This window comes from Pseudochaenichthys georgianus, chromosome 16 (genome assembly GCF_902827115.2).
Source record: "Pseudochaenichthys georgianus chromosome 16, fPseGeo1.2, whole genome shotgun sequence".
In the NCBI taxonomy this organism is placed as follows: domain Eukaryota; kingdom Metazoa; phylum Chordata; class Actinopteri; order Perciformes; family Channichthyidae; genus Pseudochaenichthys; species Pseudochaenichthys georgianus.
In genome coordinates, this window is record NC_047518.2 from 17819035 (window position 1) to 17833558 (window position 14524).

General features: G+C 40.2%; 2 protein-coding genes across 2 annotated transcripts in view; both read left to right on the forward strand.

Annotated features, from left to right (window-relative positions):
- Positions 1 to 721: 721 nt before the first annotated feature.
- LOC139435327 (protein LYRIC-like) lies at positions 722 to 8039 on the forward strand. The gene is made up of 7 exons (XM_071205827.1): positions 722 to 800; positions 1703 to 1771; positions 1858 to 2003; positions 2607 to 2723; positions 6200 to 6295; positions 6800 to 6926; positions 7159 to 8039. Exons 1-7 carry the CDS (start codon positions 743 to 745, stop codon positions 7221 to 7223), a joined length of 678 nt encoding a protein of 225 aa, XP_071061928.1. The 5' UTR covers positions 722 to 742; the 3' UTR covers positions 7224 to 8039.
- A 2795-nt stretch (positions 8040 to 10834) lies between these two features.
- LOC117460437 (lysosomal-associated transmembrane protein 4B-like) overlaps positions 10835 to 14524 on the forward strand; it is a 42120-nt gene continuing 38430 nt past the window's right edge. The window contains exons 1-3 of the mRNA XM_034101842.2: positions 10835 to 11058; positions 11969 to 12080; positions 14449 to 14522. Of these exons, the coding sequence (XP_033957733.1) occupies positions 10963 to 11058; positions 11969 to 12080; positions 14449 to 14522 (282 nt within the window). The 5' untranslated portion in view covers positions 10835 to 10962. The remainder of the gene's footprint in view (positions 11059 to 11968; positions 12081 to 14448; positions 14523 to 14524) is intronic.

Sequence of the window (14524 nt, forward strand, 5' to 3'; positions counted from 1 at the left end):
AAAACTGTCGCAACTACATTGATAGCATTATAAAATAATAGACTTAAAGATTATAAAGTTAAAGTTTTTGTCATTGGACCAACAGTAAATCTGACCTCAAGGCTGCTCGGCTAGAGATCTTGGGGATATGAAGTTAATCAAATATTACAATATTTTAACAAATGCTCTGTTGATATTGCAAACATATTGTAGGTTTGAGTATTTGTCCTTTTAAAAATTATTTACAGCTTGATTTTATTGATAAATAATGATTGGTAACGTGGATATTATGTTCATGTGGGAGAAAATCACATCACTTCCCTATAATACAGCCTGGAACCAGGAAAAAAGACAACCCTTATACCATATTCCAAGTCTAACACAAGAAGTACTCTTGTATCCCAATACTGATATATTGCCCAATTACTTCAAAGACCACTGGGCAAATCATAATCTTCCAAGTAGCTGCTGAATACACAGTGGGGCAGTGTGATTTTGGCAGCTGATTTAGTATTATTCTTAGGACAAAAAGGCCTTTGTTTTTATTTTCCTTTTTATACTGATTTTATGCTTTTCAGAGTTTAACCTTGAATCACAGTCTGGTCATGGAAACAAAGTTGACAAACAGATTTCGTCATATTTACTTGGTTATACAGATCCCAGTGATCCACTGACTATTAAGTTAATTGTGTTGATTATTACCTTTTTAGAGCATCTGTGATCTGTGTGTGTTTCAGAGTCTTGGACAGTGATTGACAGGGGGATGGCCCTGGCGGAGCCAAATCTGGTGTCTTTAAGCAGCCTGGGTGTTGGTACTGCTGGTGAGTCTACAACAAAGTGGTGATGTGACAAGTACTGGTTTAATCTGGTTTACACCTCCTAGATGGCATATGTAGCTTCTCTTTTAGCAAAATGATGCTCCTCGTGTCCCCTCTTAGACCCCATTTACACGGGAACGCAAACGGACCGAATTCGTTATCAAAAAAGTCTTCCGTTCACACGCATTCGGCTCATTTATTAACGTGTCCGTTCACACGAGACCACTGGAGACGCTGTAGTACATATGCCGGGCCTGTAAGTGGCGCTGTACATCTGCCACAAAATACACCAAAAGCAGCGAAGAAGACCCCCGAGCATGGTTGCCTGGTTGCCCTTCTGTTTATGCCCCGCGGTAGATTTAGCAACATGTAGTTCTCCATGTCCACTTGTTACTGACGGTTGTGGTAGAGGAGCTGTAGATTTTGCACTAACATCTGTAGCAGGAGGGGCGGGGCTATGGCTTCATCGTTATCAGAAAATTATCGTATAGGACGTACACACGGAGCCGTTTGGCCCCCCCAGAGCATTCCGGTTGTAGATCTATCCACCTTGGGACCCGTTATCGTTTGCGGGGTCCGTTACGGCCTCGTATGAACGAACGGGCTATATGAAAGAGAAAAGTAGCGGAAACAACCCGTTTGCGTTCTCGTGTAAACGCCGCCTTAATAAATCGCTCCCATGGAAGATTTCCCAATTCCTTAAAGTCTTCTATCAATTGGCGTGGCATAGATGCCGCACCACAAAAGATTAACAAATAATATTGAGTTATGATTTAAAATGAACAGTTAAAATGATCTTGGTAATCTATTTAACAATTTATATATCTGAATTTATAAAAGACTCCTCTCACTAAGTCGATACTGTAAGGTTTTGAAATGTAGTTCCTCTTCCTCTGTGTCTGTAGAGCCTGAGCCTGTGAAGGAGCTGCCCTGCCTCAGCCCGCCTAGAGTGGACGACGAGTGGTCCGGACTCAGTAAGGACAAGATGGGCTTTAACTGCTCTATTTGACTTTATAGATCTGATTGTGTTTTACAGTTTCTCATGCTCTTTCTTACTCAGATGGTGGATCAGTGGACTCCAGCTCTGATTGGAACGCCCCCGCTGAAGTCTGGGGCAACTATGAGGAGGAAACTCCTGAGCCCCCTCCCATTGTGGAGCAGCCGCTGCCGGAGCCCTCCAAGGTGGACCTGCTGATGGCAGTAGCTGTAAGTGTGCACGGTCATAGGGCAAAACTAAGTACTAATGAGGGTTACCTGGAAGTTTAAAAAGAAGAACCCAGCAGTATCTAATGGCTCCTCTGACTGGGGCACAAACAGCCTTTGTCATGATTTAGTTAGAATAAGGAATAGAATGAGGAATATCACAACTCATGCACACCCACAATATACTCACACACACCTACAATACACTCACACGGGTGGGTTCTGTCATTGTGACAGATTAGACCATTTCCCAATACAAACAGTGTTTTTAAACTCTGTTCATGATAGACATTTTGTACCAATTGGATTTGTATAATAATAATAATGAACATAAATGTAAGAATAGTGGCATGTATTGCTGTGTCAATGCTGTTCTTGGTTCTACCAACAGATGGCGCCAGAGTAGGATAATCGCTTATCTCATCTAGCGACGCTCTCCATGCAATGACTTTGCCTGATTCACATCGACACAATTAAAATTTGCTTTAAAAAGATGGAAGGAAATGTAAATAAGTAAGAGCTTATCTTGGAGATCTGGTAAAAGAAAACATTAGCAGATCTTTTAACTATTTTCTGACAAATGTCTTGATGTGTTTTCTTTGTCAGGACTATGATGAAGATGAGAAGGACAAGGGAGAGACTGCTGGTGATGGAGCTGCTAAAACTAAGAAGAAGAAAAAGAAGAAGAAGAAGGCTGCTGAGGAGGAAGGAACAGCTGGCCAGGTAACTGCTAGTGCAGGGTGTCCGCGGGGTCTCAAAAAGTATTAAAAGTTGATAAATCAATTTGGCGAAAATTAAGGCTATTAAAAAGTATGAAAGCTGGTTGGAGGGGCCCCCACAGACTCTAGAATCGCCACTGTCGATGGGGGATCAAAGCTGTCCGGTCCCAAATGCTAAGTGCTAGCCAGAAAGCAGCGGCGTTTAAGTCCCGACTCTCCCGATGACCAATCCGTGCCTCCCCTGACTGCACGTCGCTGACACACACTGCTGCAGTGCAGACTCTCTGCACGGAGGAGCCGCGGAGGAAGAGGAAGAGACACGCGTTCACTAAGCCGAACTATATCCGGTCCCAGAGATCTGCTATTTTAAAGTAAAGTCAACACATATCGACCCTAAATATAGTCTATATTAAGAACGAGAAAAGTCTTAACATATATATCGTTTTTTGTAAACGTATGACAAATGTGTGAGGGTGATGACGTCAGAGCATCGTCCTATGTGCCGGGCTTAGCCCCGGACAGCCCCAGCCCAATTTAACCCCTGGGTATTTGTGAGGGCGCTCCTATATGGCATTACCATATGGGGCGGTGGTGGCGAAGTCGATAGGGACTTGGCTTGGCAACTGGAAGGTCACCAGTTCAAGTCCCGGCAAGACCAAGTGCTACCGAGGTGTTCCTGAGCAAGGCACCGTTCCCCACACTGCTCCCCGGGCGCCGTTCAAAATGGCAGCACACTGCTCCTAACACTAGGATGGGTCAAATGCAGAGAAACAATTTCCCCACGAGGGATTAATAAAAGTCCATCTTAATCTTACCCCACTGAAGCTCACCAAAGTTTCATATATTTCATAGTTCAAAGTTTTGTCAATTGTTTTGTTTATTGGTTTCTGTGGAGTTTTACTGGAATGAAAGAGCACAGAGTACAGAAGCAACAAAGCAGCATACTGCATTAAACCTAACCTTGACAGAGAGGTTGAAGTTCATGTGGAGAGGAGGCTTCAGTAGTCTGTCTGTTTTATCTCTTGGGAACAATGCCTAAATCAATGCATTGGGTTGGTCACACAATTCATTCTCTTGTGCTTTGCTCTATCTGAATTAGGGCTGGGCGATATGGTCTCTAAATTATATCGCGATATTTACTGACTATCGCGATACACGATTTTATATATATATATATCGCGACATTCTGAAATTTTCTCTAAAACACATTTTTTTATTTTATTTAACCCCTTGATGTTTACAGTCACGCCAGTATGATGATTCTAGTAGTCCCTGCAACATATGTCTGCATTAAACCATTGTTATTTATACTGTCTTCATTAGTGGTTTCCAGTGGCATTTCTATATGTACAAAAGTGGTGGGGCACAACAAACTTAGATGTCTATAAGCTTCTGCAGTGAGGTTCATGGCTGCTGACGCACTGGCACTGACTCTTCAGGTTTACAAATATTATATTTTGACCTAAATCAAAATATAATATTATTTTCAAAAGCTTTTTTTGTCTGATGCTTCAATTAATTTTAAACGGACAGTTCAACAGAAGGATACCCAAAAAATGTAATTTTATCATTTAAATATTGAATTGTTCTCTCTTAGTAAGATCCCATTTTCAATACAATTGCAGTCTTAACTTGACTTGAAGATTAAGTCCATTTGCCTATCCTTCTGGGTTTTGTCCCACATGGCTCTAAACAGCTCAATAGGCACACACTGTAGACACTAATTAGAAGAACACAGACTAAAACAGCAATGAGATGAATCAGATGATTAAACATGATCTTAAAATATATTATATTTTTTAATTTATGTTTTGCATTTTTTTGTAATCATTATTTTTAATACTTTCTGCTGACACTAGGTGGGGCCCCTAATGACCAGTCGCCACTGGTGGTTTCTATTAAAATGATTTTAACCAACACACAAAAAATATATACTTAGAAAAAAGGGAATGTAAAATAATGAGACAAATGTGAGGTAAATCATTCTTCGTGCATATCAACAAACCAGTGCATGATGTCAAACTGGTTTGGTCAAAAACGATATACAAAAAAATAGCTGCATTCTGTGCAAGATTGTGTCATGTCTGCAGTCAGTACTAACCACACGTTTTGTGCCCAAAAAATCGGGAGCATTTGAAAACCACCGCGGGGTGGGGTGCTAGTGGATCGCCGGAGCTCTGTTAGATTAACATTAACATGCTTATTGTAGTTGTAAGTGCACTGCCTTGCGGCCTGTAGCACCATCCTAGATGGAGCATATGTGTGGGCTGGAAAGGAGTGAGCAGAGGGTCGAGTTGTCGATTCTTGTTCTGTTTTCTGTGATATATTTTACTCACCCTCAGTTGCGCGCGTTACTAAAGAGACGCGCTGCCATGGAAACCAAACAATGGTGTAGCTGTATTAAAGTCCGAGTGGAAACAGTACTGAGTAAATCTGATTATGTCAGAAATGCGGGAGAAATATGACCCCGGGAGGAAACCGGGAGAGGGCAATGAAATCGGGAGGGTTGGCAAGTATGGTTGTAACATCGCTGATATTAAAAAACAGGCAGACTGATAGCCTACTCACCAATGGCGAGGTGCAGCCGGTGGCCAAAACATTGCAGTCTTTTCCACTTATTGAGGCTCACAGCTTTGATGATGTTACTCCCGTTATCTGTGGTGATACACACCTGACGAGCCTCTGGTAAGTTCCATGACAGGAGAGCCTCTTGTAAACCTTGCGCTATTATCTCGCCTGTGTGATCCTCCGGGAAAAAGGACGTTTGGAGGCGGGGCCTGCGTGTGTGCCTGCGTCTGTGACTGTGTCTATGAGGGAGAAAGGAAAGCTCATTTTGGCCGCGGCGGGAAACTGATTTGACAACATAATACTCGATGTTCACGATGTGGTCATTTACGACATCGCATGTAGTGCAATCCACGATGTATCGTGTAAACTAGATATATCGCCCAGCCCTAATCTGAATTGTGATAAGGAGTTATCACAAACTGTTTAGTTATACTATCTTACAATCCATACTGTATATAGTCAATGTGAGGTAAAGTGTGTCGCCAATGTAACTGGTTAGAACTCCAAGTGGCGATGAGGTCTTAAAATGTATGGAAAGGGTCTTAAAAAAGGTGTTAAAGGGTATTACATTTGACTTCAGGATTCCTGCATATACCCTGTAGTGACAACAGAACATTGTCTGTACAGAAATCAAGTGACCTAAGTCATTGTTTTCCAAATGTACAATTCCAATCAAGGAAACCCAAATTAAGTATGACTGACTAATACACACACTACATGTGTATGTAACAGGGTGTACCTAACCTGTATCTGTATCATTCATATTATTTTACTAATTTGACTTTTATTCTTCTTGACATTCAAGAAACGTTATTAAAGTAAATTCTTATCGCTCCTGATTGGTTTGCATGACCTTTCTAAAGATCCCTGTGAATTCTCTGCCGTGTATAACCTTGCTTGTGTCCTGTGCAGGGGGAGGAGCCAGAGAAGGAGGCTCTGCCTGCAGCCTCGATGAAGAAGCAGGAGAGTGCTGCTGCCGTCCAGCCTGTCAAAGCAGCTGCTGTCGAGGTCAGTGGAGCTAACATCTGACTCCAGAGCAGCTCATTAGAAGGGCATTTTACTGCAGAGCGCTTCCCGTTGTGTCATATTGTTACGGCCCACCCTTAAAATGGCCCTATGGGGCTTACAAAATTCCACCACTAACCCAAATAGAACACAAGACACCTTTTTTAACATCATCATATCCATAGGATTTATTATAATTATGTAACATGAAACACAGCAGTCCCCACACCAGGGGCCTCCCCCTCTTCTGCTGCGGCACTGGAGCTTTTAAGGACTTCCTTCTCCAGGTGCACCTCGTCTGAACCTCGTTACAGCAATGCAGCACACTTGGGTAGAGGAACGGGGAATACATACAGCCGTAACACATGGAGGGTGTGAATACTGTTAGAAGTGTACATAAGACGAATCATTCTGCCATATTGCAATAAATAATGTATATGTACATTTGCCACATAACTGCAATTTGATCTGATTCATTCTTTCAACACTAACTCCTTTTTCCTCTAGGTGAGAGTGGAGCAACCAGTGAAGGAAAACATATCCCAGAAACCCCCTGTCACACAAGTGCCACTGAAGCCAACTGAAGGAGAGACCACTGCCAAGCAGAAGGGCCTTTCTGCTCCTACACAACAAAGTGAGCACATTTACACCCCTCCAAAAAGAACAATAGGACCCCTTTAAACAGTCCTTAACTTGTTGGCCTTGTTGTTTTTGTCATCCCTTCCTGAACCTCATCTGTCAGCCATTATATTAGATTAACCCTTTATGACAATTACAAGAACTGAGCTAAAACGACCTGTTCACCATTTGTAGATCACATGCTTTAGAATTCTGACTAATCAGCTCCTGCCTTCCCGCTTCCTCAGACAAACCTGAGGAGAGCCAAGCGCCCAAGCCGGCTAAGAAGAAGAAGGCGAGGAGAGAGACATGAGACTGAATCGACTCTGCAGACCTCTGTATGCAAAAGACTTCATATCCCGTTTATGCAACACCTTTTGTGACGAGAACACTAGCAGAATCAAGGTCTCCATGATGGGCTTCACCCTACAACCAGTCTGGAAATGAAACCACTTTTATACACGTTGAGTGTCGGCCGATGGATCTTTAAACCTAACACGGTGTTAATGATTCTTAAGTATGCATTTGATATGCTTGATTCTGTCTTCTAATTCCACGAATCAAATAACTGATTGAGAGAGCTGTATCGTAGTAATTAGACATAGTAAAAATACGTTTAGAAATGTGATGTTGTGGTGGAGGCTAACCACTGGAGTTTACTGTGTAGGGAATGAAGACGGTTGCCATGCTTCAGGTCACTCAACAATGGTCCATGATGTTGAATTGGCCTTTGCTATATGCAGTCTTATTTTATTTGAAGTTGTGCGTCATGATTACACAGCGAGTGCTGTTGGTTGAAAAGAGCTGAGAGATCAAATGTTAACTTCACATCAACAGGGTGTTACTGACATAAATGAGATGTGAGCATTAGTGGGCTGAGCACTAGGGAATCATGCCCCGTTCTGTATTTTTGCATTCTTATCTGTGACTACAACATTTCAATCTCTGCAGTCTCTATGGTGTGTCCCTGCTGTTTTTACTATCTGACAGCTTTGTGGCCTGAGCCTCTGAGCATAGATGTACCATTGCAGTCTCATCAGCCTCTTCATGATTTTCCACCTGTGGTTGATTCGAAAGTCTTCAAAACCTTTTGTAAAACATGTTTGTAATAAAAGAAAAGCTAAAGCCATATGTAAAAAGACTAAATTAAGTCCAGTTCTTCTATATTTGGGCTTCTTTTTATAGGTTGAGTCAACTACTGGAGGGACCAGCAACATAACAGTCATCCAAAGGAACAACTATTTACTATTATCAGAAAATTAAACTAGCAATAAGTGCCTAACAAGGCAGTTGCCATGGATGATTTGTTTACACCCTCCTGGATCCATCTTTCCTTTTTTTAAATATACAATCCCATTATCATTTTGTCATTTGTATTCCCTGTGTTTTAATAGTAATACCTTGTATTCTGCAAAGGTCTTAAGACAGGATATCATATGCTGTACACACTTTAAAGCCCCTAAGACACAAGTGTGATTGCAGGCTCGTGCACCAAAGGGCACCTGCCCTTTTTCCCTCCTATTAGAAAAGTGCCCTTTGCAAATGTACATTTGTAATGTGTTTTTTTTTTTTTTTTGCGTAACCCAGTTCTCAAAGGATAAACAGAAGTTCCTAAGCCAATCGAAACAGAGTTTTCGACACAGAAGTGACTTGGCCAATCAGAATGCAGGTCCCGCAGAACCTTTGGCGGGCTTACTGTCTCCTCTGTTCAGATGCAAGGTGACAGTGAAGGGAGAGACCTGCTGCAGTACAAATATACAGGTGCATCTCAATAAATTAGAATAGGGTGGAAAATGTAATTCAATTCAAATGGTGAAACTCATCTATTATATAGATTAATTACACACAAAGTTAATTATTTCTAGCTATTAAAAGTTTTGAGCTTGATGATTATGAAATCAAAAAATTCTGAAAATTAGAATATTACATAAGACCAATACAAAAAATGATTTTTAATACAGAAATATTGGCCTTCTAAAAAGTATGTTCATGTTTCAGATCCAATTACTGTGTTGGGCCTGCTTGAATTACTGCATCCATGTGGCTGTGGCTCTGCTGAGCTGTGATGACTCCACAGGTTGCTTCAGTAGTGGCCTTCAGCTCGTCTACGTTGTTGGGTGTGGTGTCTCGTCTTCTTCTTGACAATATCCCACATATTCTCAATAGAGTTCAGCTCAGACGAGTTTGCTATAATCAAGCACAGTAAATCCATGGTCATTAAACATGGTACTGTTGGCAGTGTGGGCAGGTGCCAAGTCCTGTTTGAAAATTAAATCAGCGTCTCCATTTCATAGACGGTCTGAAAAAGTCACTGGAATTCTGCCATTAAGAAGTCGTGGACTAAAAAAATACTGACAGAATTTGGTCCGGACTGAACAATGTCAGAAGAAAAAGGTGAATGAGGTGGGAAATGCCCTAAAATAGGTTTTAAAATGTATTTAGAATATATATTATATTTGTTCTTATTTAAAGGGAGTAGGCCTAAACCACGCCACGATTCCACTTGTCATTTCTAAATGTAAAGTATTAAAGTTAAGCTTCCTTTCTATAACTTTCTGGAAATGACAGGTTACATCATGGCATTTGATCCTATTAGTCTGTCCCAGTGTTTATCATTAGCAGGACTGATAACTGCATCAAGAACCCCAGAGTCACACAGGAAGCAGTTCAGCCTTCAAAATAAGAGCGTTGGGTCAAATATTTACTTGTGTGCATTGTATGCAGGTTGTTAACAGTCTAATGAACAAATAAGGCAACGACATGGCTTGAGGAAATTAAACATTGCTTTATGTTCATAATTTTGCGTTGCTTATTTTTTAATCAAGCACAAACGAGGCAAACTGTTTGTTCTTGTGAGGAACACAGGGGAGGTATAACATTATTTCTTCATTAAATCAACATTTTCTTTTGATACATTCCTGTATGGCAGAATAAAATAACCTATTTATTCCCATGAGGGAATAAGGGCATTGCTGATGACAATATTGTTTAGCATAAAAGACCAACAAAAACTATTAAAACACAGTTAAAATCAGTAAATTGGTGTTTAAAATAATATAGTCTCCATTTAACGACTGCAACACATAGGCTAGGATAGCTCGAGAAGCTGACACAGGGGAATGTTTATGTTTGGAAGAGAGGAGGCATACAGACTATATAACAACAAAGAGTATACATTAAAACAGTATTTTAATTTGACTTATGGTATCAAAAAAAAAAAAGAAGCCCTGGCATGAAGGTAACATGATGAAATGTGTAAATATTGCATGAAGCACAGGACAGTCTGAACGTTTGAAGTGACTCTTTTTGGCTGTGGTTACATGATCGCGTCGCAGACCATGCTGCTGGTTGAATTCAGAATATACTGAAAAGCTATGATAATGGAGAAACTGGACAGCCTTACTAATGACAGTTAGTAATATATTTGAGGAAGGCCCCGGACAACCATATTTTTCTAAGCCCGTTTGACAAAGTAAAATGTCTGAATTTAAAGGTAGATAGCTGTGCTACAGCCATCATCTAAGAGGAATATTTAGGCTTTTTGAAATGAAACGGAAAAACATGTCACCTGGATTCTGATATATAATTTAAGCAATTGTAGACTTAACAATTAATCGATTAATTGAGAACACAATTGACAAATTATGTGATTATCAAATAGTCATTAGAAGCCACATTGTAGACAAAAGTAATACAAAAACTAATAATGGTACATCTTCTGAATTTATCAACTCATTTTGATAATTAAGGAGAGAAAGAAAGGATATTTGCATAACACATTGATCTACAACGTGTTTATTGTCTTCTTTGTATCCTACTCCGTAGGCAGTAGGCTACATAGAAAATAGTTGTATTGTGAAATCGGAAGTCATATTTGCCTTGACGTTAGCTTGACTAACGTTTGTTAAGCCGCTCACGGTGAGGTCAGAAGCAGCCGGATCCCGTTCGTCAACAGAGGACCGACCGGAGGCACAACGCGCGAGCTCCATCCATTTTAAACACCAACATCGTTCGTTGACGCTCGCGCAGTTGTTAGCACACGCGCAGACAACATGATGCTTTCCCCGTGGGACCGCTGGTTCTCCACCAGCTGCTGCCTGTGCTGCCATGTCCGCACTGCAACCATCATCCTGGGGGTCTGGTACATGGTGAGCCCCTCAGCTGTCACTTCTCCTGGAGCCCTGCAGAGACCGAGCAGGGAAAGTAGGAGCAGGAGCACATCATACCTCATCATACCTCAGCCTTCATACCGTGTGCTGCATTTTATGATTATTATGAGGGAATTTAAGAAAGATTCAAACCTATATTATTAGTGTATTTTAGGAAAATTAATTAATTGTGCTGCTTCTTTGCCCACTGCAAACTTTAAAGCATACCATTTTATTTTACTGTTAGCTAAGCTATTTGACTTATAGAGGCCTTTATATGATGGTTCTTTATTTCTAAATGGGCATTATTCAGTGGGTTATTCATTGGTTTATGTTCCTCTCGCGTCAATGATGTATACACAATTTACCTAATTAAGACCACGAATATTTATAATTAGAAAAACTCATACTGTGGATATTTTGCTAGATCAAAACATGAAAATATATGTGCAATCTTTTTTATATTCAATTCTCACTCGTGGCTATCTTCCTCTGTTTAACTGAATGAGCAGGAGACGGTTAGTTAAACCAAACAGCACTTGTGGAAAAATCCTCTCTCCTCTCCCTATGAATAATTTAGAAGTTGGCCTCTTCAGGTAGCAGATTTTGTGTCACCCCTATTGACGGCAGAGAATTTTCCATGACATTCATCTGATCAATGGGGATGTATGAGTCATCTGCATAATGAACTGCATTGGCCAGACCAACACCAAAGCCAATGTATGTGCCTGGACTTAGAGCTTGACTGTACGTCATTTAACATTGCTCCACTATCTCCACTAAGGATTTTGTTTTGTTTCCCTGCAGCTCATGAAAATGTTTTCATTTTCAGCTCCTCCCTTTTGCATTCTGTCTGTATTTCCCTCCATTTGTTGACTTTTTATTCACCACTATGTCTTCTGTCCCTAAGCTCATCAATGCCGTGGTGTTGCTCATCCTGCTCACAGCGCTCAGTGATCCTGAGCAGTACCACCTGACCAGTGCTGAGTTGGCTAATGACCTGGATGTCATGGATGATGCCAGTAAGTATCCCATAAAGCCAGTCTGTGCTTTACATTGAATGTGTAAACTCACAATACCACCATCAACTCAATACTATCGTTGTATTCCAATATCTTAACATTTATGTTTCATAAAATCTCAGATAAACAGTGTGTTTGCATTCTGTAAGAAAACTCCACTGACCTCTACAGTGTTTCTATTATACCTGAAGCTTAATCTCCTATAATGGAGCGTGACAGATGACTTAATCTCTGCCTGCGGGGGAAAACCCCAATAGAGTTGTCAACTGACTAATAGAATGATTTATTGTGTGATTAATGTGACCTCACACATTAGTCTAGAATGATGATGGTCGGTCAGCACTTCTTATAAATCAGACACCTAAAGCCACAGACACGCCATTTGGCGAGCGTTTGGAAAGCCTTCTTAACAGCAGGTGTAAGTGGAACAGTCTGACAGACAGCAGCGTGATGGGTTGACTATTGTCACCGCTCCAAGGGATTAGGAGTCCTGTGGTCCTCTCCAAATATTCTGATTTGACAAACGTCAAGCTGTAGTGACAGTTCTTACATTTCATTTTAGACCTTTTGCCACTCCAGTTGGAATTATGGTGCTAATTTAGCTGGAAAGTGATTCAGATAATCATCAAAATATGACACTTTTATATTATTATTGGTTTTTGTCTTCATTAAACAAGAAACATGCATACAAATGTATTAATCCGACATGATTTATACACACGTCATACTAAAACAGACACTTAATACATTAAAAAGTCTCTATCACAGTAACAATTTCAAAACTCATTTTGGTTTTGCTATATTTAAACAGACAATACTAAATATCAATACTTTATCCTAGATTATATTTTTGACCCTTTAACTTTTTCCTAAATTGCTCTTATAGGCCTACTGTTTGTACATACCTCTTTTTTTTGTCTCCATTCATCTTTGCTTATTTTGTGCTGCTGCAACAGCTGCATCAGGGCTCAAAAAGGGCTTATTTTAGCTAATCGTTAGAAGTTTTTTCAGCAAAATACTGTATGTGTTTGATGCTGTGCTTTTCTTGGCAGAGGCACTAGTCATTTGGAACAATGGTTCAAATACATAATTCAACATACATAATTCAATATGACTTCAAAACATGCACAGCAGTAGGTTAGGACATAACGCTGCTCTGTGCTATGCTATTTCTGCTTTAATATATCATGCCGTTGTGTTGTTCATAGAATGTTCGACCATTTCACAAAAAATCTAACATAAAAATATCTGTATGTTGAGGTAGATTACGGAAGCCTAGAGAGGGAAGTCATGTGTTGAATTTAAATTCCTTGGAAGTGGAAAAAAGTGTTCTAATCTATTTCTGTCCATCTGTAAAAACAGGGAAAAATAAGTAGACATGTATGTTGTTGTAATATTAATTTGGGCGACAGTGGGCTGACGTGACCCATTTCCCCATGTCCTAAATCTAAAGAGACCTACAAACATAAACGTTTTGCTCAGGTTTTAATCTCTCCATGAATTCTAAATACAAGGTGCAAATATTGTTTGTTAGCAAGCTACCACGCATTTAGAACATGGGGAAGTGGTCTACTCACAAAATCCTCAAAATAAATCACCTGCCAAAACTTTTCCACCCACTTGTTCAAAGGATAAAGAATAAGTGAGGGAAGGATTATTCTGACTGATTATTCAAACCTTTTTTCTCCTGTTCTTAAATCATAGGCACAGATTTGTGATGTACTAGATCAGGGTGGGATTAGTTTAGTTTAGCTAGCATAAAGAGTGGACAGCTAGCATGTCTTTTTCCAAAGTTAAAGTGGACACACAGCTCAGTTATTGCATGTTAAAACCATCTCTTTTTATAATCATGACATTTTCATAAACATTTGAGATTATCCAGAGGTCTCTAACTCTTTCTGCCCACTTTAAACATAGCTAAATTAGAGGCTGAGAAAATCGTTTTATATTGCCTTTCTATACACTTTCAAGCCCTTTTCAGAGAAAATGCGATTCATCCTTTGATTTTCAGTTTATTGTAAATGGGCATGGAGTTAAACTCCCTATTTCTTCCACTATACCCTTGTCACTGTGTTTTGGTTTTGCACGGCGCTATTCTTATGTAACAGAATGTTATGCAGGGTTGGTTTGAGGCTGGGTTGGCATGGAGCGAATGACAGAGTGGAGGTTCATGTCTGGTTGACATAATGCAGCTTGTTGCTTATCTTCTTATTTGCATGTACAGCACTTTGGCTTGACCAAAAATCGTTTTTAAGATGTGCTATATAAATAAAACTTGATTTGATTTGTACAGAATTTGTATTTCAGAGAACATGATGTTGTCATTGAATGTGCCTTGTGATTTTGACTCCCCCTTCCTCTGCTGCAGGCATGTGCATTGCCTCTGCGATCTCTGTGCTGATGATACTGATATGTGGGATGGCAGCATACGGTGCATACAAGGT